Source organism: Neolamprologus brichardi, chromosome 23, assembly GCF_056152115.1.
Source record: "Neolamprologus brichardi isolate AB-2024 chromosome 23, ASM5615211v1, whole genome shotgun sequence".
NCBI classification, from domain to species: domain Eukaryota; kingdom Metazoa; phylum Chordata; class Actinopteri; order Cichliformes; family Cichlidae; genus Neolamprologus; species Neolamprologus brichardi.
Window position 1 is genome coordinate 20,239,307 of NC_142125.1, and position 27,637 is coordinate 20,266,943.

Below are 27,637 nucleotides of genomic sequence, written 5' to 3' on the forward strand. Positions count from 1 at the left end.
TGACTTTAAATGTACATATAAGAGCTTGAAGATCAGCATTCCTGCTGCGGTTTATCCCACTGTGCTATGTAAAGCATTATAAGCTTTAAAGTATGTTACAGTTTCACGTGTAGTGGAATTATTTCCATATTTCCCATCCACTACACAGCACATAGTTGTTATCTCACTGAAACCACATCTATACCACTACAGTTAAAGAAATATTATGGTATTTTGTAAATGATGTTATCTTCACATTTTGCATAATTTAGAAATTGTATAAATCTCAAAAGCAATTGCATTTAGTGTCCAAGATGTGGCAGTATAACATGAGAAATGCCATGCTCATGACCACATGCTGTGTGTTTACAAAAATGAAACAGTGTTACACCCATCTCCAATCCCCTTCCTGTATTTTAACTGTTTGCATGGTGTGTGTGTTACATGCCTAACTGTCTAAACCTTAGTGGGTGAATGTCTAGTTTCAGCTCTTCATTCCCTCCTCACTATGTCCTTTTTCACACTTTAAACCTTGCTTAAGTTTTTGAAATGAGCTGCTGTTTTTGTGAAGCATATTGTGGTTTTTGTTAAGCAACAAAACAAGTTATTAACATCAAAACATTATCAAATTATTAAGTAAAAAAAGCATCTTTTTGTCTGCATAAAAAGCCATCAGTCCCACTTCCTGCAAGTGATTGCTTTGTCACCGGCACAAATATTTTATAAATACAACTTGTTTGTGTTTCTGTTTATTTTTACCATTTACTTTTTTGTTTTTTGTTGTAGGTTATGGAGGTTTTCAAATTGTTTTTCATCACAAAAGATAAAAATAACCTTTATGATGCAGCTTTATTAGGAGCCATTAAACCAAATAAAAAGCCCAAATCATCATTCATCAGAAAATTTATTACAATAGTAAAATTGTGCAAGAGTACAAATTGGAGGGACTTTTCCTTTTTTTTTTTCTCAGAAGTTTCACATCATCTTTTCTATGAAAATTTGCATTCATTGTGTTTTACATGCAATTGTGGTACAAGCAAAACCTTAACTGAGAACTGTATTGTGTATTTCTTCCATTTTAATAGTAAAACAGGCTCAAATCCTTAATTTTTTTGCAGTGCTGATGTAATGTGAAAAGGTCAAGCTGCATATTTTTTCTATGGATGTGAATGCTAGTGCTTTTTGTGCATTAGAATTATTGCAATTTGTACATCCTTTGTTTTCACTCCTCGACCAAAAAGAAAAAGAGCTTTGTGTGAGCTAGCAGCAGCAGCAGCAGCACAGAATTGGCTCTTTTACATTTTCTAAAACCTGCCTTCATCAGTAGTATTTTCTAAGTTTTGCTTCTCTCGCTTTGCCTCCTGCTGAGCTCTCCAAGCAGCGAGAACCTCGTCGTCTTCAGCCTCTGCGGCAGCTCGAGCCCTAATCCTCTGCCTGGTTTGGGCAATGAAGGTGGAGATGTCATCCTCCTCCTCTTCTGTGGCTTCCTGTCTCCTAGTCCTTCTCCCTTCTGTCTCATTGTTTTCATATCGTGAATGATGAACAGCGCCGTACGGTCTTCCCGGTTGGCTGTAGCTGTGGGATTGTGTGAAGCCATTGCAGGAATATTCTGTGTCTTCACTTGATAGATCTTCATGTAACCTGGCTCGGTATCTGGAAGTAATGCCATACGTTTCCTCATCATCATCTTCGTCAGCAGCATAAGAGGCTCTTCTGCTTGAGAAGTCAAATTCAGAAGCTGAGGCGTCAAGATCATCATAGGGGTCCTCTGATGGACCAGCTTCAGTTCCTGAAGCTAGTTTTCTCGGGGGAGGCCTGACACTTTTCAGCCAGTCATCAATGTTGGTGTTTTTATCTTTCTCCAGCGCTGGGTTTAGATTCAGGCACCCCGATAGACCGAAACTCCTCTTTGGTTTCTCCTTTTTCTTTGTCTCCTCAAGAAACTCCTCCTCTTTCTTCTTCCTTTCCTCTTCCTCATCTTCATCCTCCTTTGGCTTCTTTTTCTTAAACAGAGTACTGCGTTTGTTGTCTTCCAGGATCTTCTTCTTTTCATAGGTAGACATCTTGTCCCTCATCTCTGACTTGATCTCCTTGTCCATGGCATCCAGTTTATCCAGGTTAACTTGGTCCTGGAAGAGGCTGAAGAGAGGAACACTGGTAGTGGTAATCTTGTTTTTCTTTGAGCCCAGGGTGGAGCCAAGGTTAGAGCCTAATGCTGAGCCTCTACCACTGAGACCTGAGATGCTGCTTGAACCGCCACTGGAGAGGATTGATGCTGCCCTGCCTCGATCTTGTGACAGAGAGCTGGAGTAGGAAGCACCACTCAGCAAGGATGCCTTGTCATCATCGACACTGCGCCTTGAAATCACGTTTGATGAAGCACCAAAGCTCAATTCAGACCCGGCACGTGATGGAGGAGGAAGGCTCATTTCACTCTGCTTCTGTTTGATCGTTTCTGAAACAACATTAGCAATCCAGTTTTGGATGCTAGCCAGATTGACCATTGGTTCACCTCCGGGGCCCTGCACAGTTGGAACTGGGAGGATCGGCGGTACTGGTGGCACAGGATTTACTGGGATTCCAAACTGTGAGGATCTTGTGCTGCGAGCCTGGGAAACTGAAGAAATTATGGAAGATCTACCACTGAGCATGGACATATTGTCATCATTGGCAATACTTGGCGGCCCTGTAACACCAGCTCCAGCCCAGAAGGCAGATAGAGGTATCGTACCACCACTAACGCAACTTTCTGTTTCCCAGCCACATACAGACTGGCTTTCTTCTAAAGTTTTCTTTGAACGCTCCAGAATCTCTTCACGTCGTTGTCTTCTTCTGATTGTTGCTAAGTCCTCGCCTCTGCTCAGCTCCAGAATCTCATCTGTGTTCTCTTCCCCGAGACGCTTCTGCTGCCTCAGCTTCCATGCCTGATACGCTGTCAGATTGATGTCTTGCAGAGATGGTGTCTTGGCTTCTTCCTCACCGTCACCAACAGAACTTTTCTCTCCATCCTCGCGATCTTTCTTGTTCCACCCAAACTGGATTCTCTTGATTCGCCAACGTTCCAATGGTGACATCTTCTCCTTATTCTTCTGACAGAAGTTAAACATGGAGCTGGTGTCAGAGAGGATGCTATCTACTTCATCATCAATCGTCTTCTTCACTCCTTCGTCTTCAGTGGCAGTGCTCTCACTGCCTTCATCATCTTCTTTCTTGCGGTACCGAGCAGCTGCTTGCTCTTCGATCTCCTTAAGCCGCTGCTTCCAGAGATCAGAGTAAGTCATGCAGCTGGAGGTGGACATTGTGTCAGAGGGTGGGCGTCTGTTGCGACGCTTCAGCCGCTCTTTCACAGCTCGTATGTCCTCACTGGTTACGCTCTCCACATCAGTGTCTCCAACTTCTTTTGTCTTCTTTGTAAAAACCCCGGGAAGAGACTCCTCATCCTCCCCATCAGTGTTCAGCTGTGCCTCCCACCACTCATCATTCTGGTATTTTTCATTCCTCCTCTGCCACTCCTGAATCATGCTGTCCAGACCATCATCATCATCATCCCCATCTTCCTTGCCCCCCTGTTCAGATAGAACAAACTTATTTGGGACACCATTGGATACCTGGTTGTTGAACCCATTCTGTGCTCCAGTCAAACCATTTTTAAGTGCTGCAGCAGCTGCAGAGGAGGCAATGCTGCTCATCACACTTTCTCCATCCTCCTCCTCCTCCATCATAATGGAGTTCGCTTTCACCTCAATCATACTCTGCTCTTCCTCTGTGTCCGTATCCTCATCATCCTCTTCCCCAAAGATGCGAGTACGCGCTCGAGCATCAATCACAGAGCACTGGCTTAGTGTTTCGTCGTCATCATCTCGCTCCTCCATGAGGGTCTCATTGAATTCTCTCAGCTGCTTCAGGAAGCCTTCGTTGGGGTTGATGGCACGTTTTTTCCTGATTGAGGTCAGAGCCTCCATGATGGTCATGTTCTGGAAGATCATCAGGTAGCAAGCCACCAGGATAGCAGAACGACTGATGCCCATCATAGAAACAACAAGAACCTTTCCTGCAAGTAAAGGGAACAATGATTACCAATACTGAAGAGTTGAGGCAAATACCATTACTCAGCTACACCCAAAGTAAATGAAGTATGTTATGTATGTATACAAATTCTACATGAAATAGTCCACAGTATACATAAGTTTTGATGTCTGCAATAGATTAATGTAGTTAATCTAGTTAAACTTGCAATAATGGCCTATGATCAGATGAGGGCAGCAAAACCGTTGACAAAGCAATAACTTATTACATTTTAGGTTTTATATGTTTTAACTTAAGTGTGCTGAATCCCTTTCTATAATGTTTATGAAGAAAAATGATTTTTTTATGACCAATATATGAGACTAATATTTTATTTTATTTATGACCAATCTTTAGTCTTTGTATTCACACTCTTTAGAGAAAATGTCTATTTATTTACCTAAATGCTCCACTGTATTCACCAGTATATATTTGTGTGTGACTGCCTGCTGGTTTTAGATAAACAGGTCAGGAAGGAAAGGCTTTTAAGAGCTTTTTCTTTTAGAACCAGCAGCATGCTGTGGACAAATTCAAGGTTATAAGTGTGTCACAGCCACGCAGCTTAACTGAAACTCACTGTAAAGTAAAGAGTTTCCTTTCTTCAACACCTATTATTTACACACATGTTTATACACCCATTTTCAGGCTCATAACAGGCTGACATCCACTTTCATGGCCAGGTTAGGACTGTCCCTTTACTTAATGACAAATGGAGTAGACATGATATCTGAAGTTAATTCAGAGTTGATTTTTTTTATTTTATTGCTTTTCTCCATAATTTTAAATATGAGGCCCAGATGAAAGTCACTGCATATCAAACAGGTCATCATCAGGTTGAATAAACCTGATGAAATCTTAGAGAAATAACAAAAAATGTTAGGAGCCGCCAAATTAACAGTCAGATATATTTTTAAAAGCAGTGACTATAATGACTAGTTCAGCAACATCAAAAGGCCTGAAGGAAGATGAGTAAAAATCCTAATGATAGTATTATTTCCATGGTTAAGAAAAACAAGTTCACACGATTTAATCATTTTAAGAACACTCTTGAGGAGGTGGATATATCACTTTTAAAGTCTATAATCAGGTGACAGCTTCATGAATGTAAATACAGAGACAATGTACAACTACTTAAGACACTCAAGAAAAGGAGAGACAGATTAGACCAGAGAAGAGGAGAAAGAGTTGAAACCAAGGATAATGTACCAGAATGATGGGAAGAGAATGGGATAGAGAAGAAGACAACTCATGATCTAAGGGATACCACATGATTTGGTAGAGGCAGTGTTATGGAATGGGCATGTATGGCTGCCAGTGGAAACAGGCGTCTAGTGTCTACTGACGATGTGACTGCTGTCCATCCCCGAGGCATAATAAAAATAAAACCCAAGAGTTTCTCAGATGACCACATCAGTCACCTGATTGCAACCCAGTAGGGCAGCTTTTCAGTTATTATAGCTAAAACGGGATGCAGAGAGACCCACAAACAAGCAGAAGCTGAAGGTTGCTGCAGTAAAGGCCTGGTAGAGCATCTCAATGAAGGAAATGCAACATTTGGTGATTTCAATGGCTTTGAGACTTCAGGATATCACTGACTTTTAGTTTTTACAAGAACTGTTAACCCTCTGAAAAAAAATATATCCATAACAGTTAACACAATACATCTTGAAGTAAAATTGGTAGAGGGCACTTTAATCACATCTTACCGACTGGTTTAAAATGTGGTATACGGAGGCCAAACTACAAAAACTGTTTCTTTGTCCATCAAATTTTTGGTGTAACTGTATTATTAAGCTGTTGTTTATGAAGTTTTCAGGCAATATTTTAGGGCATGTTAATTAAGAAACACAGTCAACAGCACAGTGACTGTGTCAGCCTTTCCAGGAACACGCATGTTCTCAGTCGACATATAAAATTCTTCTCAGAAGCTGTGATGATGAGAAATTACAGATCAGTTGTTTAAAATATTTCATTGTATCACTGTTGACCTTCACCTGGAGATATGTATTATAAATCTGGAAAAATACGTGCATTGTAGCTCATGACTGTGGGAACCAGAGACCAGAAAATGCAGCATTGATGAAAACAGACCAAAAAAAAAGTCTCAAGGTTTCCCAACTTCCATTTCTAATGTCATATGAAGAGGATGCCTTCAGGTCAAGAAATGAATAAGACATTCATTATAAAGTGGACATACAGAGCAATGACAATCAGGGCTATAGGCTCACCAGTAAGTAGATGGAATTGATTGATTGAATATTGAACTAATTGATTATAAATACTTTAAATATGACCTTTTGAACTAATTCATTATAAATACTTTAAATATGAACTTTTATTTGATTTTGAGTGGTTTTACCCATGGTGATATCACGTTCTGGAGTACCTTCTCTGTCAAGTAAGGTTTTACTGATTGAGACATAATTAAAAAATGTCTTGTCCTTACAAAATCTTAAAATGAGGTAAATATAACCTAATTTAAACAACAACACTTTACATATTAAACTATTTCAGTGTTCACAGTTTTGTTTTTTAGCAGTAACAACTTAAAAAGCAATCATTTTCTATATGTCTTTACCAGTCTTTCACATCGGAAACGAAACAATACTGGAAGAGCATATGGGAGATGGATGCAACCCATAACAGCAATGCTCAGTGGTTAGTGGATCTGAGAGCAGACCACAGCAACCTCCCTGAACAGGGACCAGTAACCATCACAGTGGCAGACATACAAGAAAGGGTCTCCAGTATGAAGAGTTGGACAGCACCAGGCCCCGACATGGTTCACACCTACTGGCTAAAGAAACTGACTGCACTCCATGAGCTTCTGGCAGCACAAATGAACCAGCTGATTGATCATTGACAAGAGACACTTGGATGGCTAACTGAAGGCCAGACGGTCCTGACCCTCATGGACCCCCAGATGGGACCGGCCCCATCCCACTACTGGCCTATAACCTGCCTCAGTGCCACATGGAAGCTCCTGTTAGGCATCATAGCAGCTAAGAGGAACAAGCACGTGGGTCAATACATGAGCGGGGCACAGAAAGGGATTGGCAAAAATACCAGAGGTGCAAAACAACAGCTACTGTTAGGCCGAGCAGTCAGCCAAGACTGCAAGACTAAGCTGACCAACCTCTGCACTGCCTGGATTGATTACAAGAAGGCCTATGACTCAATGCCCCACATCTGGATCCTGGTATGCCTGACCCAGGGCCGTCTATATGCTGGGGCAAGAGGGGGCAATGCCCCCTTAAACAAACGTCCTGCCCCCTTAAGTCAAATTTTTAGAACTTGAGAAAGAAAATAATAGATTACCCACAAACTGAATATGGACAAGATTTACTACAGTAGCTGAAAAATCCGCTGGAAAAGGCACAAATGAGATGATAGGTTTCACATCTCGTTTGCTCTTTACCTCCGTGCGCTGTCTGTGCAGGCTCACACAGGACTCGGCAGAGAACTGACACCCCACCCTACACCCAGCTATACATCAATGCGACGCATCTTGCCACCGCCTTCAAATTGGACTCAAGTTTATAAAGAACCATTAACCTGCCTCTGAGATGAAGCGTAGCTACGAAGAATGTACTTTTGCTCATTTGGCTTCCAGTTTTCAGCAATGGCGGTAGCTACTTAGTTTTAATATTACTCTTTCTGGGTCACAAAATAAACTTTTAAGATATTTTCAGGCGAGAATGTAGCTGTGTAAACTTTTAAATATCTCCTTGATTTATCAAGACATCACATATTTGCAAAAGTGCTCTGACGTTTTCGGAGACGTCTGTTACCCACCAGCTCAATAGCTAGCTGGAGGTTCAAGGCTCATTAGAGCTGGCAAGAACAGCGAACTCCGGGCACATCATTTTCTAACCCCCTGCGGTCTTTCGCTACTCAGGTTAAACATGATATATAAATCACTTAGATAACTTAAAAATGTTATTGTTTACTCCAGTGTCCTGTTATATTTTCGATAGCAAGGAAATACAATCTGCAAATTTCATTAAAAGTTATCATTTTGTCTTCATTTTTAGTTACAACATACCTTAAACACTTCAAGCTGTAAGCAAATGATCGTTATATAAGAGTAGATGCATGCAGGTACAATAAGATGTACGCTTTACGTTTTTCTGATTAGTCGACTAATTGCAAAAATAATCGGTGACTAGTCGACTATGAAAATAATTGTTTGTGGCAGCCCTAATCCAGAGCACCCCACCCAACCCCCACACCTTTCCCGCCTCCACTGCCACCATGTGCCCCCTTTACATTTCTGTCTGGCCCCTCATATATGCCTGTCTAGAACTGGCCAAGGCCTGACCTATACAAGATCAACAGGACCCTAAGAGCCTTCATCAGGAATTCAATGAGGATGTGGCGGACAACACTAGAGGCAATCTTCAAGCCCATAGCACAATTCACCATCAAGTGTGGGATCTACCAAGGAGGTGCTCTGTCCCCATTGCTCTTTTCCATAGGCCTGAACCCCCACAGTAAGATCATCAACAAGACTGGCTATGGATACCGACTACTGAATGGAGCAGTTGTCAGCCACCTCCTGTACATGGATGACATCAAGCTGTATGCCAAGAGTGAATGAGACATCGATTCATTGATCCACACCACCAGGATATACAGCAGTGACATCAGAATGTTGTTCGGACTGCAGAAATGTAGTCGGATGATAAAAAAGAGAGGGAAGGTAGTCAGAACTGAGGGGATCCAACTACCAGAAGGCAACACTGCAGACGTAGAGGAGAGCTACAAGTACCTGGGGATCCTACAGGCAAATGGGAATCATGAAGAGGCCACTGGGAAAGCTGGAACCACCAAGTACCTGCAGAGTGTTGGCAAGTCCTGAGGAGTCAGGTGAACTGTAAGAACAAGATCAATATCTATGCCCTGCCTGTGATCAGGTACCTGGATGGGATAATAAGTTGGCCAAAGGAGGAGATAGAAGCCACTGACATCAAGATATAAATCCAGCACAATCCAGCACATAACAGCAGGGTGCAAGATGCTAGCAAGCAGGGCATATATGGAACTCCATAAGCAAGTGTCTGGCATAGTATACAGAAACATCAAATACGGGCCTGGAAGTCCCGTATTTGACCAGGACCAGGACTGGTGCAGGTGTGCCGCAGCGGTCAGTTGAAGAATCCGCGAGTTTCTCTGTGAGTTTCCCATTACGTCGTAGCGCACTCGGAGCTTGCTTGGAAGTTTAGGGATTTTTTTTCACTGTAAAAAGAAGTTTTCTTCCCACGCACAACAGACACTAATGTTTTTGTCATTTTTTATGAAATCAAACTCAAAGTAAGGTCAGTACTTCCACACTTTAAACGCTGCATGCTCATACTCTCTCCCACACTCGATATTTTATCCATTCTTGATCTGCACACAGCTGTTGTCACGAACGTCGCACTCGCTTACGTCACTGTCAAGAGACATTCTCGCAAAAAAATCACGGTTTTAGTAACGCAGTAATGCAGCGTTCCTACGGGAAAGTAACGGTAATCTAATTACCGTTTTTGCAATAGTAGTCCCTTACTTTACTCGTTACTTGAAAAAAGTAATCGGATTGCTCTCCGTTCCCCACAGGCCTTCAGTACTCTGGGAGGAACTTCATCGGGTCCCACAGCCTTGTGGGGGTTCACTTTTTTCAGAGCTTTCAGGACCTGTGTGTGTGTCACCTGGAGGATGGTCTCCGTGGGGTCACTGGGGGCCTTTGAGGGAGTCTGTGTGTTCAGCCTGTCAAACCTGGAATAGAAGGTGTTGAGGCTGTCTGGTAGGGTGGTGTCTCGGGGGTCTGTGGTTGTTGTGGTTCCCCTGTAGTTTGTGACAGCTTGAATTCCCTGCCACATGCTGCGTGTGTTGTTGTTCAGGTAGTAGCCTTCAAGTTTTTCTGAGTGGCCCCTCTTTGCTGCGCTGATGGACTTCTGCAGTTCATAGCGGGCGGCTCTCTTATACTCCACCTGATCTCCTGCCTTGAAGGTCTCCCTCCTCTGCCTGATTTTCTTTTTAATGTCTCCATTAAACTGGGGTTTTTGGTTGGGGAATCTACGCACAGTCCTGTTAAACACTAGTTTATGTAGTCGCTAACAGTCTCTGTGTATTCATGGATGTCGTTAGCTGTTCCTTTGAAGATGCTCTAGTCTGTAGCCTCTAAGCAGCCCTGCAGGCTGGCTTTTGTACCATCAGTCCAGGTGTTAATAGTACTAACTGGGACTGGGTTTTGTTGTAGATGGGTTTTAGCCAGATTGCTAGGTGATCAGACTTTCCAAAATTAGGTTTTGGTTCAGCTGAGAAGGTATTTCTGATGTTGCTATAACAGTGATCCAGTATTTTATTTCCCCTGTTTGGTTACAAACTGATGCAGTTTAGGCATATTTTTCCGGAGATTGCAGTGATTAAAGTCTCCCAGAACAATTACAGCAGCGTTTGGCTGTTTATTTTCGTGCTTGTTGATCATGTCGTGCAGCTCCTTCAGTGCAGCCTCCTCCTTAGCGGACGGGGGGATGTACATGACACTCACAATAATGCACTGCAGTTTTCTGGGCAAATAAAATGGCCTTAACGTTAGAGTCAGAAATTCCACATTTTCAGAGTAGGATTTTGACATGATCTTACAGTCAGTACACAATGATTGCTTGACGAGTCCTCCACCGCGTATCTTGCCGCTGTCTGTAGTTCTTCGGTCTACTCTGAAAATCGTGTAGCCCTCTGGTGTTATTGCTTTATCGGGTGTCCTCTCCGCCAGCCAGGTTTCACAGAAACACAGTATGGAGCACTCCTGAATTTCTTTTTGAATGGAAATCCGAGCATGGAGTTCGACCTTTTTTTTTTAGTTTGCAAGCAGTATTAGCCTTCCTTTGCTAATCATGTGCCAGAACCTTCAGTCAGCCGTTCCCCATCTGCCATGCCTCCACTTCGGCTTGTTGTTCTCAGGAGAGGCCCCTGCCTCAGGCCAGCCTAGCATCAGGTCAGCATAGCGTGTTAGCTCTGGGTAGGATTCCAGCAGGTTTGGGTCAACAAGTCCAAAATTACTGTGCTCTTGCAGTTTTCGCAAGAGAGTAATAAGGAAGAAGAAAGTAAAAAGTAACTTGACTCTGTGATGTTGCCCTCTGAGGAGGGCCATCTTACCCGGAAGATGCTCAAGAGCTCAAGAAGATGTGGTGGGTGAAGGTAACAGTGGTCCCAGTGGTAATCGGAGCACTTGGTGCAGTGACTCCCAAGCTAGGCGAGTGGCTCCAGGAGATCCCAGGAACAACATTGGAGAGCTCTGTCCAGAAGAACGCAGTCCTAGGAATAGCTAAGATACTGCGAAAGGCCCCCAAGCTCCCCGGGCCTCTGGTAGAGGACCCGAGCTTGAAGGATAGACCACCCGCAGGGCTGTGATGGGAATTGTTTTTTTAAAAAAAATATGGCAGCTATGCAAGTTTGCAGTTCTGCTAATTTTCTTTTTTCACAACATCATCCCTCTCTACACCATTTGTGCTCCCCAACAGTTTACAATATTGACAACTGCAACTATAGCACAGCATTCATATCATGACTAAATACTGATGTACTCTTATGTGGTTCTCAGTCAATCCATTGAAAAACTATTAAAAATAATTAATTTAATCAGTTTAACAAAATTAAGAAAGAAATGTAAATATTTAAGCTTTTTAAAAATTATTATTAGTTTTAATTGATCTGAGCATTATGCTTGTAAACTGCTATAAATAAATACAAAAAACAGTTTGTTAATTAACAGCATAATGTTTTCTTAAATGTTTTGCTTGTTTTGACATTAAATGACTCTTAAATATCTTGACATGGAAGATTATTTGTTCGGGGTCTTTCTTCATCACTACAATGGTCTTCATAACATAAAACCTGGCAGAAGTTGGAGTAAAATATCTGATATATCTAATATCTAATATTATTTAATTTCCTTGCTCTGTAGGTAGGACAATAAGAAAGATAAAATCATTAATCAGTTAATAAAAATGTCCAAATTTGCTCCACAGTCTCCAGGGAGAAGACAAGATATTATTAAGATGCTCTTGCCATAGTCTTCCAGCAACATTTTAGGCTGTGTTAAGTATGAAGCACAGTCAACAACACTGTGACTATGCCATTTCCTTCCAGGAATACTCTGTGTTCTCTGCCAGCACAAGAAATTCTTCTCTGAAACTGGGATGTTGAAAAGATTACTGATCAGATGTTTGGGATCTGTTAATGCGTCACTGTTGACCTCCACTCCAGGACAAGTATTGAAAAAGTGCTTTTAGCAAACCTTGGTAAAATAAGTGCATTGTGTATCATGTCTGTGAGCTAAATGATAAAATAAATGAATGATTAAAGGTCTGTGGGAACCTGAGATCACAAAATAAACACTCTATTGATGAAGACAGACACAAAACCATTGCCAAAGTTTGTTTCCTACGTCATAAACTGAAGTTCGGAGATAAAAATAATGTTGAGGGTGATGCCTTCAGTTCAACAGATATATATCATGTGGACAAAAACAGAAAAGCCTATTGGGAAAGAGGCTCAATTTTAAGTAGACACTCAATAGATTGGTGGAAGATCGATAGATTATATATATATTCTTTTCAATTAATTCTATTTTATTTATATAACAGCGACAGCGACCTCTAGGTGCTTTATATTGTAAAAAACTACAATAATTCAGAGAAAACCACAAAAATCATATGCTCCCCAATGAGAAAACATTTTGGCAACAGTCAGGAGGAAAAACTCCCTTTTAAAAGGAAGAAACCTCCAGCAGAACCAGACTCAGGGAGGGGCACCAGTTAGGAGAAGGAAGGACAAAGACAAGCAGTAAAGAGAGCAACCATAATTCTGCTCCCAACCACACATTGTTTCAGAAACCTTTTAAATTTCTGCTAAACCACTTGGTAGAGGATATTTTGAGCCCCTATGTATTCCTGAAACATTTACAGGAAGTTAACCTGTTTAAGCCATCTCTACAGCTTGCTTTTGATCTGTGGATGTCAATCTAGGTTAGTCGCTGAGTTTTTCAGGTAGCTTCCTCACAGGAAGTTTAGCAATGACTAAAGAATACAAGAAATGTAAACTCTCTGTGATGAAAATATCAACGTCAGATATATTTGTTTTGATATGGCAAAGTGTCAGATGCTTTAGTGCACAGATTTAAGAAACATGATAACTTAAAAAAAAATTTTTTTTAAGGGTCAAACAATTTTCCAAAAATATACTCTGCCAAATGGTTGATTTGTTCCTTTATAGTAAATTTTTGAGCTGCAAAGGTCTGTTTGCAAAGAAATAAAACCTCTTATGATGATTTATTGGTGTTTATATCATAAATGTAATTGTATTACATAAAATTCTTGCTAAAATAATTTCATAAGTATGAATATATAATCATTACAATGATAATGATTTATTTATGAGATAAAAAAAAATCTTATGAACACTTATTTGTGGTCTTAAATCACCAATAAGTGATCATCTTAAACTTGGTGAAAAAAATATGAGACTCTTTAAACATACTCTAAATATGGTCAATAGGGTTCTTTTTGTTTAACAAATAATAGACTCCAAAACTTTGTATTTTTTCCACTATTCATTCATGCCTACAGTCGACATATAAGAGATACTGATCTTTCTAGCATACTGGCGCAAGACCCCAAACCCTATGCTATGTACCCCAACACTGAGCCTGTTTGGATTTATCTTTAACCTATGCATCTCAGAAGGGGGGTTAGATTTGGCTGTTTATAAGACAGATTGTTCCCTATTGAACAAGAAACAAATATCTCATAAAAGGTTTTCCCCCCAGTTGCCATGCCAGCTTCTAAGGCTGAGCAACCATAATTCTGCTCCCAACCACACATTGTTTCAGAAGGAGTTGTAGCTACCAAGGTCCTCACAACCACTACCACATTTGGGAACAGACATCTGTCACTTCAGTGTGTTACTGCCCTCTCCAAGGGCTTTGTCAATCCCAGAAATGCAATATGTCCTTTGACTTGAATCCACACACAACCAAATACCACCAGAAATAACGGGGATCTAATTTCTTATCTAATTTCTCTAGTCAATGAATTTTGTCATGATTCAAATCTGGTCAGTTTTGTGAACCATGCAGTTTTTGTTTTATTCTCAGTTCTGTTTGTTCTGCTTGGTCTCTTATTTTCCTCTGGAGACAATTTTATGTCTCTTTCCCACAGTTTAAATCCCAACTCAAAACTCATCTGTTCAAATCTGCATATTCACTGTGAATCCACTGTTTGTTAATTTTATCTTGTGCTTTTATTTTATTGTTCTTATTCTGCCATTGTTTTACTAAGTGTTTTATCCTATTGTAAAGTGTCCTTGGGTGACTTGAAAGGCACTCATAAATAAAATTTATTTATTATTATTATTATTATTATTATTATTATTATGTATGGATGTTGCTATGGATTGCTTGTTTTCTTTGTTGTTATTCTTCTCATTCATGAAAAAATAGAAACAGACTTTCCAACTATGAAAAGGCATCACCCCTGTGGGTTTCCAGTTGTGCTAACATCACCAGTCAGCCTTTCAACATGATTTACTCAGTGTGGTTTTTTGGCAAGAGGCGTGAAGATTCTCTTTGTAGTTAAATATTTAGATATTGGATTAACCTCTTTGGGCCTTAGGGGGTTACTAACAAAGAAGTATGCAAGAGGCTTACAATGTGGCTTAATGCCGTATTGTGTGTTATTATACATAATTATTTATAATTATGTGTGACGGCTATTAGTTTTTCAGTATATTTACTTTACATATGAAACAAAAATAATAGAGGGGAGAGATGCATACCAAATTCTCCTCTGTGTATTATTTACTTCTAATTTTGTCAATAAATCTTACCAGCAGAGTTGATTAGTGTTCAGTGATGTACTCTGAACTCTTCACCACAACAGCAAACAAAGATTTCAGAGGACAGATGAAACAAATCCTGCCTACCTTTGTGCGTCAGCAGAGCATCGTCCAAGAATTCGGCGGTGGGTCTAAAGTGCACCGAGATGTCAGCATCAGGGAAGTCGTCTACTTCAATGCCCATGTACTTAATGTTCATGCCGGCGTAAAATGACTCGTTGGTGTAGACTCCTGTACCGTGAGCTGTGTTCAGGATGTGTGTGATGCCTATTCGCTTCAGACGGGCCTTATTCACTGCAACAGACCTGAGGGGGGGGGGATCTGTCTTACTGTGTGTAAAATGACCCATCCAAACTTTCAAGCAAACAGCGTTACTAAAAAGCCTCTGCAGAAAATGACACCTGAGGAACATCACACTCTGGAGAAGAGCAGGGAAATAAACTTTGGAATCAGCCATCTATCACCCTGTTCTGGAGCTTTCAACCACATCACACAATATTTATCGGCTACCAAGGTTGTTTCAGTTAACACGGAACATTTATCTGAGCAATTTGTGGATTTTTAATAGACCAAAAAAATGGTTGGATAAATTCACCAATAAAGACAGCTTGATTTACACAAAACCTCTGGAACAAGCTGTCAAGTAGACAAGTTAGGACTGTTTGGGCTGATTACTTGTTTATCGCAGATCAGAAAATGGGATTGATAAAATCAATTAGAAGAGGAAAGTCTGTTTTAAGTGAATGATGAGGTGGAATTTGTCTCATATTTGGAAGGATTTCTCTAGTTATTCATTTCCAGCTATCCACTATAAGATTAAAGAAAGGAAATTATATAATTTTTATACATTTTTGAATCTTGTGCCATTGCGTCTGATGGGTACTTGCCATGAAAGCAAGAAAATTTGCAAAACCATTCAAAGTCCATAAAAATGTAACAGAATTTTCTGTGAACCCTTACTAAAATCTGAAGTTGAACTGAAGTTCATCTTCCAGCACAGATTTGTCTTCTAAAATATCTGTGCCTATGGTCCGGAACTAAGAATAATCCTCTATGATGACTTGTGGAAAAATAATTTAAACAAAACGAGAATGCACCGACTCACTTTTCGGCAATGAAGATGTTGGGCCACACCTCATCCACGGGATTGATGGGAGCCTCTAGGCGGTCCTGCACCATGGCTCTCTGGATGTCCAGCACACAGGGGGTGTTGTAGGGGCTGCGGTCATCGATCATGTCCCTGACACGGTTGTAGAGATCTTCCACCATCAGCTGCTCAGCAGTTTCCAACATGGACTCTGGGATGGACTCGGACCGCACGCCTCGAGGTGGCAACTCTGAGGAGGTAAGATAGTAATAAACATGATGGATTCTTGATTGATTTTGTTGTATTATATTAAGAAATTAATGTAAGAAGTCTGTGTGACACAGAAGACAGGATGAGGAGGATGCGAGATGAACATCTTCAGGTATGCTACAGAACAAAACCAAATATTTAGGATCAAAGATTTTGAGTAAAATTACTCCAACTGTTATGTTTGGTAATTTGTTTTGCGTCTTCCTAGATTGTCTCTGTTGCTGCTTCCCGCCCTATTTTGGTAATTTGCCTTTGGTTGTTTTATTTCCTGCAGTTTAGTTCTCTTTACTTTCTTTTATATTTCTGCTCTGCTGCATGTGATTTCTCTGATGGTTTCTTGTCCTACGTGTTTCCCCCATGCCCCTGTTGGCTGCTCTTATTTCTTAGATTCATGTTTAGTTTGGAGTATTTGAACCTTCCTGGAATTTATCCTTTTATGGTTTATTGTGAAGATGAATCAGCTTAGGATTAAGAAGATTTTGTTCAGAGCTCCTGCGTTTAGACCCACTCCCCTGTGAAATCATAACAGCTATGCCACTCCTAAAGGACATACCGGAGTTTAATGTGTGCACAGCTTCAAAAGAAGCATGCCATTAATGCAGAAACAGGTCACTGCAGCTGTCCTCATCAGCGGTCATCTTCCTCCCTGCAGATGAAACCCGTTTTGATCATTAGGCTGCCTTTAATGCAGTCCAACTTAAGAGGAGGAATTTGATGAAGCCACGAATCTGGGATGCGTCACATTAAGCTAATTTCCTCATTCCAGTGGATGGCATCTCCATGTAACAAGATGAAGGAGCAAAACGTGGATTGTCTGTGATTGAAGACTGTTGAGCCACATTAGTCTTCATTGCTCGACACACTGCATATGAATGAGGAGTGAAGAGAGACAGAGTCTGACCCCTGTGCAGTGCTCATCTGAGAAATTCATCTGATTGTGGTTTATTATTAATCCGAATCCCCCCAGAGCTTTGCAAATACAAATCAAATTTCAGATTAAGGCTGGTGAGGAATCATGATATAAAAGCTGATTTTATTTTATTTATTTATTTAGCCTGTAAACAGGCATCTGATGTTTGCTCTGTACTTTTCATCAGTAGTTTATGATATATTTATATTTTTTGCCATTTTTGTTTATTTGTTATTAAGTAAAGGAAGCTTCTGTGTGAATTCAATTCAATTCAATTCAATTCAATTTTATTTATTTAGCGCTAAATCACAACAAAAGTCGCCTCAAGGTGCTTCATAGATACAGAGAAAAAACTAAAAATATGACCCCCTATGAGCAAGCACTTTGGCGACAGTGGGAAGGAAAAACTCCCTTTTAACAGGAAGAAACCTCCGAACCAGGCTCAGGGAGGGGCGGCCATCTGCTGCGACCGGTTGGGGTGAGAGAAGGAAGATAGGATAAAAGACATGCTGTGGAAGAGAGACAGAGGTTAATAACAGATATTCAACACAGAGAGGTCTATTAACACTTACTGAGTGAGAAAGGTGACTGGAAAGGAGAAACTCAATGCATCATGGGAATCCCCCGGCAGCCTACATCTATTGCAGCATAACTAAGGGAGGATTCAGGGTCACCTGGTCCAGCCCTAACTATATGCTTTAGCAAAAAGGAAAGTTTTAAGCCTAATCTTAAAAGTAGAGATAGTGTCTGTCTCCCGAATCCAAACTGGAAGCTGGTTCCACAGAAGAGGGGCCTGAAAACTGAAGGCTCTCCCTCTCATTCTAATTTTAAATACTCTAGGAACAACAAGTAGGCCTGCAGAGCGAGAGCGAAGTGCTCTAATAGGGTAATATGGTACTACAAGGTCATTAAGATAAGATGGGGCCTGATTATTTAAGACCTTGTATGTGAGGAGCAGGATTTTGAATTAAATTCTGGATTTAACAGGAAGACAATGAAGAGAAGCCAAAACAGGAGAAATATGCTCTCTCTTTCTAGTCCCTGTCAGTACTCTTGCTGCAGCATTTTGGATTAACTGAAGGCTTTTCAGGGAGTTTTTAGGACATCCTGATAATAATGAATTGCAGTAGTCCAGCCTGGAAGTAATAAATGCATGAACTAGTTTTTCAGCGTCACTAAGAGACAGGATATTTCTAACTTTAGAGAAATGGAAGAACACAGTCTTACATATTTGTTTAATATGTGCGTTGAAGGACATATCCTGGTCAAAAATGACTCCAAGGTTCCTCACAGTGTTACTGGAGGCCAAGGTAATGCCATCCAGAGTAAGAATCTGGTTAGATACCATATTTCTAAGCTTTTCAGGGCCGAGTACAATAACCTCAGTTTTATCTGAGTTAAGAAGCAGAAAGTTAGCGGCCATCCAGGTCTTTATGTCTTTAAGACATTCCTGCAGTTTAACTAATTGGTGTGTGTTATCTGGCTTCATGGACAGATAGAGCTGGGTGTCATCTGCATAGCAGTGAAAATGTATGCTATGTCTTCTAATGATGCTGCCTAGGGGAAGCATGTATAATGTAAACAGAATTGGTCCTAGCACTGAACCCTGTGGAACTCCATAATTAACCTCAGTGTGTGAAGAGGACTCTCCATTTACATGCACAAATTGGAGTCTATTAGATAGATATGATCCAAACCACTGCAGTGCAGTACCTGTAATACCTACAGCATGTTCTAATCGCTCTAATAGGATATTATGGTCAACAGTATCGAATGCTGCTCTAAGGTCTAGCAGGACAAGCACAGAGTTGAGTCCACTGTCAGAGGCCATAAGAAGATCATTTGTAACCTTCACTAAAGCTGTTTCTGTGCTGTGATGAGCTCTGAAACCTGACTGAAACTCTTCAAATAAGCCATTCCTCTGCAGATGATCATTATTCTGCTGCGGATTACGTTTTGGATTAAGTCTGATTATCCTGTTGGTCTTCTCTTTTTAAAAATAAATATCTGCACATCAGGATTCATTGGCCAGGTGTTTTACTTGTTCCAAGTGCATATAAAATCCACCCAGAAGCTCTGATATTTCTCTACTTGAGGGCTCTGTTAGGCCTGTTTCCTTTATAAGGGTCTACATGGGTCTGTCTCCAGATCAGACTTACACATCATGCTGAAGCAAGGCAGCAGAATTTTTCTAAGAAAATGTGATTAACAGCAGCTTGTTTAGAATCTCAATAAAATATGTAAAGGGCAGCTTGAGCCTCTTTCCTGTGTCGTCTCACCCTCGTTGATGATCTTCTTGGCAGCGATGGCTGATGAGAGGTGGATGGGCTCCATGAAGATGCTCTCAGCATCAGACCCAGAGATCATGGAAAACCTGGACTCTGAGGTCATGGAGAAACTGGGAGGCACAGACAGAGAGGTTATTATTCATGAGCGCTGCATGACTCACAATAAGAGCCTAATGCATCAGCTTGCACTGAAATGTTGATTGTGTTAAATGTAGTTAATGCATGAGTTTATAAAATGAGGCTGAGGCTCCAGCTTTGTATTTCCTTTACTCCTGTACACCTTCTGACTTTTGAATTCTTTGATGTAATTTCTGAATGAGAAAAGGTTCACTTGGTTTATTTAATCTAAATGGCTTTATAAAGTGTTCTCAGTCTGATCAAGAGCTCCTCCATCAACTACAGTGAAGTCAATTTAGACATTGTAGAAGTACTTCTTGAAGAATGCAACTTTTGTATTTTAAGGTTATTCTGAACTAAATAACTAAATGTGTTTTCTGGAATCTAAAGAATGTGATAGAAATATGATAGCTGAAACAAGAAAAGAGCTCCAGTTCACCCATCAAGGTTGCAGAACAGTGACACAATCTTCAACATCTATTATTCACAGCCATGATCAGAAGCTCACATAGACTTATGAATGTGGTCGTGATTTTGATATTTTAATTGTTTATTTTAACAATTGTACAGCATACATATTTATGACTTTAAAACCCGGGTGCAGAAGTTTGAATTTATTTATTATTTATTTATTTCTGTAATCCACATAGTCAAAAGTATATAAACAGACTGAAATATAAACAGACATTTACATCTTTTAATGTAGAGCTAAAAATTCTGCATTGTCTTTTTACTTTACAAGGCCAAGGCCCATTAACCTCATTGATTAGACTCAGCTGCTGAGTTTATCTTTGCCAGCATGAAACCACAGTTATTCACTGAAACCACAGCTGCGTTCATACTTTGTTTTTTCTTTACAGAGGATGAAAAAACACAAGTTTCATCACTTGATTATGAACAAAAATAAACTCTACTATTCTGGTTTATTTCTAATTTGCTTTTCAGTTTAATTGGGGCTCCACATATCACAGCACAAGAAGGTGGAATTAAATGGTAAATGGCCTGTATTTATATAGCGCTTTACTAGTCCCTAAGGACCTCAAAGCGCTTTACATATCCAGTCATCCACCCATTCACACACTGGTGATGGCAAGCTACATTGTAGCCACAGCCACCCTGGGGCGCACTGACAGAGGCGAGGCTGCCGGACACTGGCGCCACCGGGCCCTCTGACCACCACCAGTAGGCAACGGGTGAAGTGTCTTGCCCAAGGACACAACGACTGAGACTGTCCAAGCCGGGGCTCGAACCGGCAACCTTCCAATTACAAGGCGAACTCCCAACTCTTGAGCCACGATCGCCCCGAAAATGCAGTACTGACAAATCTTCATTTTACTTTGTGGTCTCAGTTTTATAGTATTTTTTTTAGCAGGATTCAATGTGAAACAGAAGGTTTTTCACATCAAAGTGGGCTTAACGTCCTTAATTTTCATGCACAAATCACATTAAATAATTTAAGGCTTCTAATAAAGCAGGCACACATTTTTTATTGTATAGGTACCTTCTTCAATTTAAGCCATTAACCATGGCTCCAAGCTGTTTGCACAAGAAGGAAACACGCATTAAAAAGAGATTTGTAAAACAGGAAACAAGCTAAAAATGGCATACATATTTATAGCTCGTATTTTTTCATGTGTAATGAATTACTTAAGACATCTTTGGACCATGATGAGAATCTCCCGTTCCACCACATCCCAAAAGTGCTCTGTTGGATCGAGATCTGAATGTCATGGCAGAAATCAGTCTCATCAGACCAGGCAACATTTTTCCAGTCCTCTGTGGTCTTCTGCTGCTGTAGTTGATCTGCTTCAAGGTTTGACATGTTGTGCATTCAGAAATTCTCCTCCACATATCTTGGTGGTAACAAGTGGTTATCTAAGTTATGGTTGCTTTCCTATCAGCTCAAAGCAGTTTGATCATTCTCTTCGGACTTCTGACATCAACAAGGCATTTTTGCTCTGTCTGAAAAACCTCTGAGATAGTTATGTAGAAAAATCCCAGTAAATCAGCAGTGCTATTTTCAAAATCACTTAGTTCCTCTCCTCCCCCATGCTCATTCTGATGCTCAGTTTGAAGTTCAGCATGTCGTCTTGAGCGTGGCTGCACGGAGTTGCACTTGTGGGGTTGGCTGATCAGATATTTGTGTTAATAAGCAAATCTGCAGGTCACATTAGACGGCTGCCCCTCTCTGAGGAGAAAAGGGAATTTTTCCTTCCCACAGTCACCAATGATTGCTAGGGGTTTATATGATTGTTGGGGTTTTCTCTCTATGTATTATTGTAGTTCACCTTACAGGCAACTTGAAGCAACTGTTGTTGTGATTTGGTGCTGTATAAATAAAATGGAATTGAATTGAATTAAACAGGTGTACCTAATAACGTGTCAAGGAAATGTAAATGCATTTAAATGGGGTAAAGCGAACATTTTACTGGGAAACTACACAGTAATAGTTTTGCAGTGATACAAAACCTGTGAAAATGGAAGATTTGATTTAAATTTTGAACACTGAAGCAGGAATTGTGCAGTGTTTTCATGTTTGACAGAATCTGTTAATTTCCCAGTCAGTAAACCTGAGACTGGTGTTCTGTGTTTAAAGCTTGCCTCTTACTTTGGGGAGGGACAGCGAAGGTAATGAGATTGGACTCCGCGGACGCTCTTCTCCTCATCTTCTTCCTTTCCATCAGGTACCATCTGATCACCTCGCTCTCCATGTTCATTGGCCGATGCCATGGCAACCAATATGCCTCCTTCCCTTGCTTCTGGTGAACCTGGATCACTACTGACAGAAGAAAATAACAAATTGTGCTGTTTTTCTCTTTAGAGACATCAACAAAAAAAAGCATGCTTCATCCTCACTGACTCTCAACTTTTTTCCTGTAACTTGTTCGATGTTTTCACTATTTTATAGATCAATTTAAATAAATGAATAACACTCTCTCTAAAACTTCTTGACAAAAGTGTGACACCAGACATTTAATATGATGCTAAGTCTATATTTTTGTCAACAGTTCAGCTTTGTCATCTGAGTTAATGCCAAAGTTTAATGAAAAAAAAATAAACAAAACAGAAACATGAATTTTTAAAAAGATCAAAATTTGTAACTTATTTTCTTAATAAATTTAAACTTTAATTAACATTAAATTAGACTATATTTGGTCAAAATTAAGCTAATTTATTATAAAGATATTGTTCTATCACAATAATTTGATTGCAAGTAAAATATCACAAAAAGGACAAAAAATTTATTTGCACTGTACTAAAATCCCTCCAGTGACTGTACTAATGAAGTTGCATGAATTTGTGAACAGTATTTCACTGTTTAATAATCTTTAACTTAAGTTTATTGATGGACAAAACAACAGCACAAAGAAAAGGACACTGAAAATATTTCCTCGATCATGCACTATGAAAAATATGACCTGTCATGTCTATTTTAATTCAACCGTATCACAGATTTAAACTACAGAGGTAGACCCACAGTCCTTTAGGGACAGACACATTTTAATTCCAGGTCTACAAAAAACAAACACACACAAAAAAACCCAGAACATAAAATGCTGAAAGCCGTGTTAGTTCCAGAATAGTTGATGGACATATACATATTTGGTGTTGCTGTCCCTCGTTCTCACTGCTTGCGTGTGTGTGGATGCGGGTGAATCTGGGAGCACCAGTTTACAGGAGTCTTCAGGCCTGGCAGGTGTGCCCTGCAAGGTGGCTGGCCACACCTGAGGAAATGACCACACACACACCTGCAGCTGATCAAGGCTCGTCGGAGGAGCTACTTAGGAGTGTGGCGGAGCTCTCTCCGACGCTGGATCATTGTGTGACTACTCATCAGTGTTTTCAACATATCAGTGAGTGTAAGCCAGCCACAGTTTGAAAGTGTCTAAAGTCTGCCTCTGTTATTTCTCACGGGGAACGTGGAAACGAGAGGGCAGCAAACACGGGGTGCGTGGACACTTGGAAACGAGGACACAGAGCACAGACACTGGGAGGAAGACACGGCACGGGTGTCTGGGGTGCACAGGGATTTATTTTTGTGTGATTATTTACTTCACTGTAAATAAATGTATTGATTTCATTGAAGAGTCCTGCATTTTTCCACGTTCCCACAGTTTGCCAGCGCTAACCCTGACAGTTTTGATGTGTTAACTAATTATAGAGAAAAGTATAAAATCACAGTGGTCATTATGTGTTCAGACACACTCCTCTCCCCTACATTAGCTACATGAAGTTATATCTACAAATCGGTATCTGTGCAGTTATTGGCAGTATTGACAATATTGGATCAATATCAAAATATACAGCATCGCACAGTACTACTCTAAATGATACTTGGTTTTAGTACTTGCATAAACACTGATTGGCTCTAAGTGGAATTGATGGTGTTAAACAGAAAAGGAAAACTCAGATTTCTAATTGCCCTGCTCTCATTAAGCTCAACATATGTAGCTTGAGTTTATGTCAGGGAGGTCAGATTAAGATTTAAGAAGTCTGATTCTTTCTTCTTGTTTTTCTCTCAGCTGTGATTACAGCTGAAATAAATCAAAACACCAAATATTCTTTCAGTTATATTGATCGACAGTCAGTAAGGGTCAACAACAGGCAGCCATGACTAAGATACTAAGCAATCAGACAGAGCCTCATGTTGCTATAAGTGTGTGTGTGTGTGAGCTGAGGCCTTCCAGCAAGTCTATTTTTAAGGCGGTGACAGCTGCCTCAGCCTGCAGGCCTCACAGCAGCGCTGAGACCTAACAGCTCTGTGCCTTAAACAGCAGCAGAGGAAGAGCTGCTCTCAGATCAGATCAGATGTGTGAAAATTCAGAAATAATAAACAGGACTTCAGCTGCATAGAAAACATCTCCTACCTGTGTCAGTGTGTGTGTGTGTCTGAGAGTGAGTGTGTTTTCCTACCTCTGTCTGAAAGGTGTTCCTCTGAAGCCGACTCCGACCGCTCTGACACAGCCTCCTAAAGTTAGACCCTCTCACCTCCCCCCATCCTGGACCGCCTGGCCAGTGGAGGCCCTGACACCTGACACCAGAGCTGTGGAGTAACTGAGTACTCTTACTCGAGTACAGTTCAGTCAACCTTTACTTAAAAAGGCCTCATTTAAAGACACAACCAAACTGAGATGGAGAGACACACACTGATAAAAATGCAAATTAAACGCAAATTAAGGAAATGTTTATTGAATAACATTCATTGCAGGAGGATTCAGCTTTCTCTAATTTCGCTGAGATTTACATCCACAACATGATTATGTCTCCTTCCCTCCTACTACCTTTCCTCCCTTGTCCTTTTTCACATACTTCTTCCTTCTTCCTTGATTCCGTTGGTTTCTTTTCTCAGTCCTTTTCCATCTCTCCTCTTCTTTTCCACCTTTGTTTCTTTACTTCCTGTTCATTTCCTCCTATCTTTTAAACTGATCTCCCTCCCACTGCCTTTCTTCCTGCGTTGCCTTCCTTTTCTTTAGTTTATTCCCTACCAACAAAAGATAGATAGGTTACATCTGATAAGCGTATGTCTTATATGTAACAAAGTTACATTGTTGCATTAGAAAACTTTAATGCATTTATGTTGTAGATACATTGTACAGTACATTGTATTCATTTTCTTTAAAGTAACAATGTTACAATGTTGTTGCATCATCAGCAATGCTGCAAGCTTATCAAATAATGACCAAAAACATAATGAAATGTGTTTGGAGGTCAGTTTCTTTTTCATTTATTTATGACGTTTTTTCCTTTTATTGAGTCCTTTTCTTTCTCTTCTTTCTTTACACTTTTTTCAACCTTTTCTTTCTCCTGTAGTTTCTTTCTTTGCCCTTTCTCTCTACTCCTCTGCTGCCCTCCCCCTTTCTTCACTTAGTGTTTTTTCCTGTATTCTGGTTTCAGACAGCAGGTAAACTCTCTGCGTTATAGTCACTCGGCATGATAACACGCTGGCTTTGAAACACAGGAAACAAAGCTTCTAAAAGAAAGGAAAAGGAAGAAATAAAAACTCCACACTGATGTATCACTGGACTTCAGCACAGAAAACAAGTGATAAGTGCCTCCCTGTCCTTTAACCACATGACTAACCATTTCAGTGCACAGAACTGTTTATTTTTCTGTTTTTATTTTTGCTTTTGTAACACGACCTCCCGTAAGCTGATTTTCTCAGTCAGTGGTAGGAACTACAGTCTCCCAACTGTGTCTGTGTTTGTGTGTGTCTGTGTTTGTATGTGTCTGTGTTTATCTGCAGTCAGCTGACAATCATCTGGACTATTTATAGTCTGAGAATGCAGCTAATTTAAGTCACACACACTCACACACACACTGATATTATGAGCTCGTTATTTCGAGTTTAAAGGCTTACAAAATGAATTCTAATCACTGGATGTTTCAGCAGATCAAACTGAATTTAAACTCCTCTTTTCCCATGAGAGTCTATTTCCACTTCACGTGATGTGTTTCTACTTGGTCTCATTAGATTAATAAGATACACGAGTCTTCCTGCATGCATGTAGAGCTAATTATGGAAAGACTTTATTTACTGTAACTGCTGAATAAAAACCAGGAAAAGCTCTTGGATAAAATATTGTAATAATCACAATTTCAGAGTCTTCCTGTGGTGATTTCTAATCCAGCTGTTTTAAGCAGGAACATTGGCATTAATACGATGATATTTTTCTGCTTCTGCAGATCAACTCTTTATCATTTGCTACAAAATTAATGATTTTGCAGGCATTGATCTTCACACCACAACGTCCAGTCCATTACAGGGGTGACACAGGGCCTTTTTTCCTGCCTGTGTCCTTAAAATCAGTCTTGAAGGAAACCCTAAATGAAGCTATAGGATAGAGGAGGATTGGCAGAGGAGCTGTGACTGAGAACACATAAGTGTTTTTAACTCTCTATGTATAAAGTGGTGTGAGATACAGCTCTGCTGTAGTAAGGCAGGAAGGGACAAAGCTGCTATATAAGATGACAAACTGTGAGGTTGAGCTCTCTGCTTTACTGTCATGCTCTTATTTTGAAAATGTTGGTCCCTTTATAATTGAGTCAGTATAAAACAGCCTTTCCTGGGTTGACTCTTCCTGTTTCTTCTTTTCTTGGTTTCACCCTTTTTCCCTTTTTAAAAAAAACAAAAAAACAAAAAACCTTGCTTTGCTTTCTTTGTTTTCCCTCTTTTGTAAGGTTTTCACCCATGTCCAAGTGTTTCTATAGTCCCAACTCCCCACCTGTCCTCCTGACTGTTTACCCTTCTGTGGATACCTGGATTGCAATTTTATTTATTTATTCAGTAAAACCAAACCTTCTTTCTCTTTCTATCAGCACGTTTTTGTGTTTAACTCCTCTCTCCTGTCAACGCCTCATAACACGAAAGAGAAAAGAAAAAAAAAAGCTAAAATTTCATAATAGCTAGGCCTAAGTGAGAAATTGGACACTGGAGAAGTGTGTGAATGTCTGGCTCGGTGCGTCACAGATTGCACTGAGCCACAGTGAGATTACAGTGGGTCCGAATTCACCCTCCTAAGTTTGTATCTGAGGAAATGTCCATGTCTGCTGTAGCAGCGACAGAAGACAACACATCCTCTGCCTCCTCTTGCCTGGGCCTTGTATATTTCTTTTTTTTTTTTCTTCTTTCTTTTTTTTCTTTAAAAAAAGCTTCTGATATATAGTTGAAGTGCTTGATTTAGTTAGTCACCACAGCTGCTGAGACACAACGCTTACAGCTTACATAGCAATGCTATGTTGGATCTGCTGAAAGGATGCTGATTAAGAGGCTAAATAGAAGAAAGCCCATGAAATGTTCAAACTGCAAAAAACCCATGGGCTACATCTCAGATGCTACAGACCTCATAATCAGAAAAACGACCAAGTATGACTTGTTTGAAAGGATTTCCCGGTATAAGCCTCTTCTCGCTAAAAAGAACATGGCAGCTTGAATACTTGAATACTTATAGAATAATATCCTTTGAACATATGAGCCCAAAGTGGAGCTGTCACTGAGGTGACCATGAACTCTTCTGTATACCAATGTATTCTAGAGTCAAATGT

At 40.3% G+C, this 27,637-nt stretch overlaps 1 protein-coding gene across 1 annotated transcript; it reads right to left on the reverse strand.

The window, feature by feature from the left end:
• Positions 1–864: 864 nt before the first annotated feature.
• styxl2 (serine/threonine/tyrosine interacting like 2) lies at positions 865–24,589 on the reverse strand. Its single transcript, XM_006800280.3, has 6 exons — positions 24,509–24,589; positions 22,203–22,373; positions 19,469–19,587; positions 16,028–16,259; positions 15,010–15,227; positions 865–4,030 (listed from the first exon to the last, which is right to left on the reverse strand). Exons 2-6 carry the CDS (start codon positions 22,322–22,324, stop codon positions 1,284–1,286), a joined length of 3,438 nt encoding a protein of 1,145 aa, XP_006800343.2. The 5' UTR covers positions 22,325–22,373; positions 24,509–24,589; the 3' UTR covers positions 865–1,283.
• Positions 24,590–27,637: the final 3,048 nt, after the last annotated feature.

Coding starts and splice junctions, on each gene's coding strand:
- styxl2 (XM_006800280.3), bottom strand. CDS start 22,324: ATGGCATCGGCCAATGAACATGGAGAGCGAGGTGATCAGATGGTACCT. Junction 19,588..22,202: donor CTTCGCTGTCCCTCCCCAAA/GTAAGAGGCAAG, acceptor TGTGCCTCCCAG/TTTCTCCATGACCTCAGAGT. Junction 15,228..16,027: donor AACATCTTCATTGCCGAAAA/GTGAGTCGGTGC, acceptor CCCCCCCCTCAG/GTCTGTTGCAGTGAATAAGG.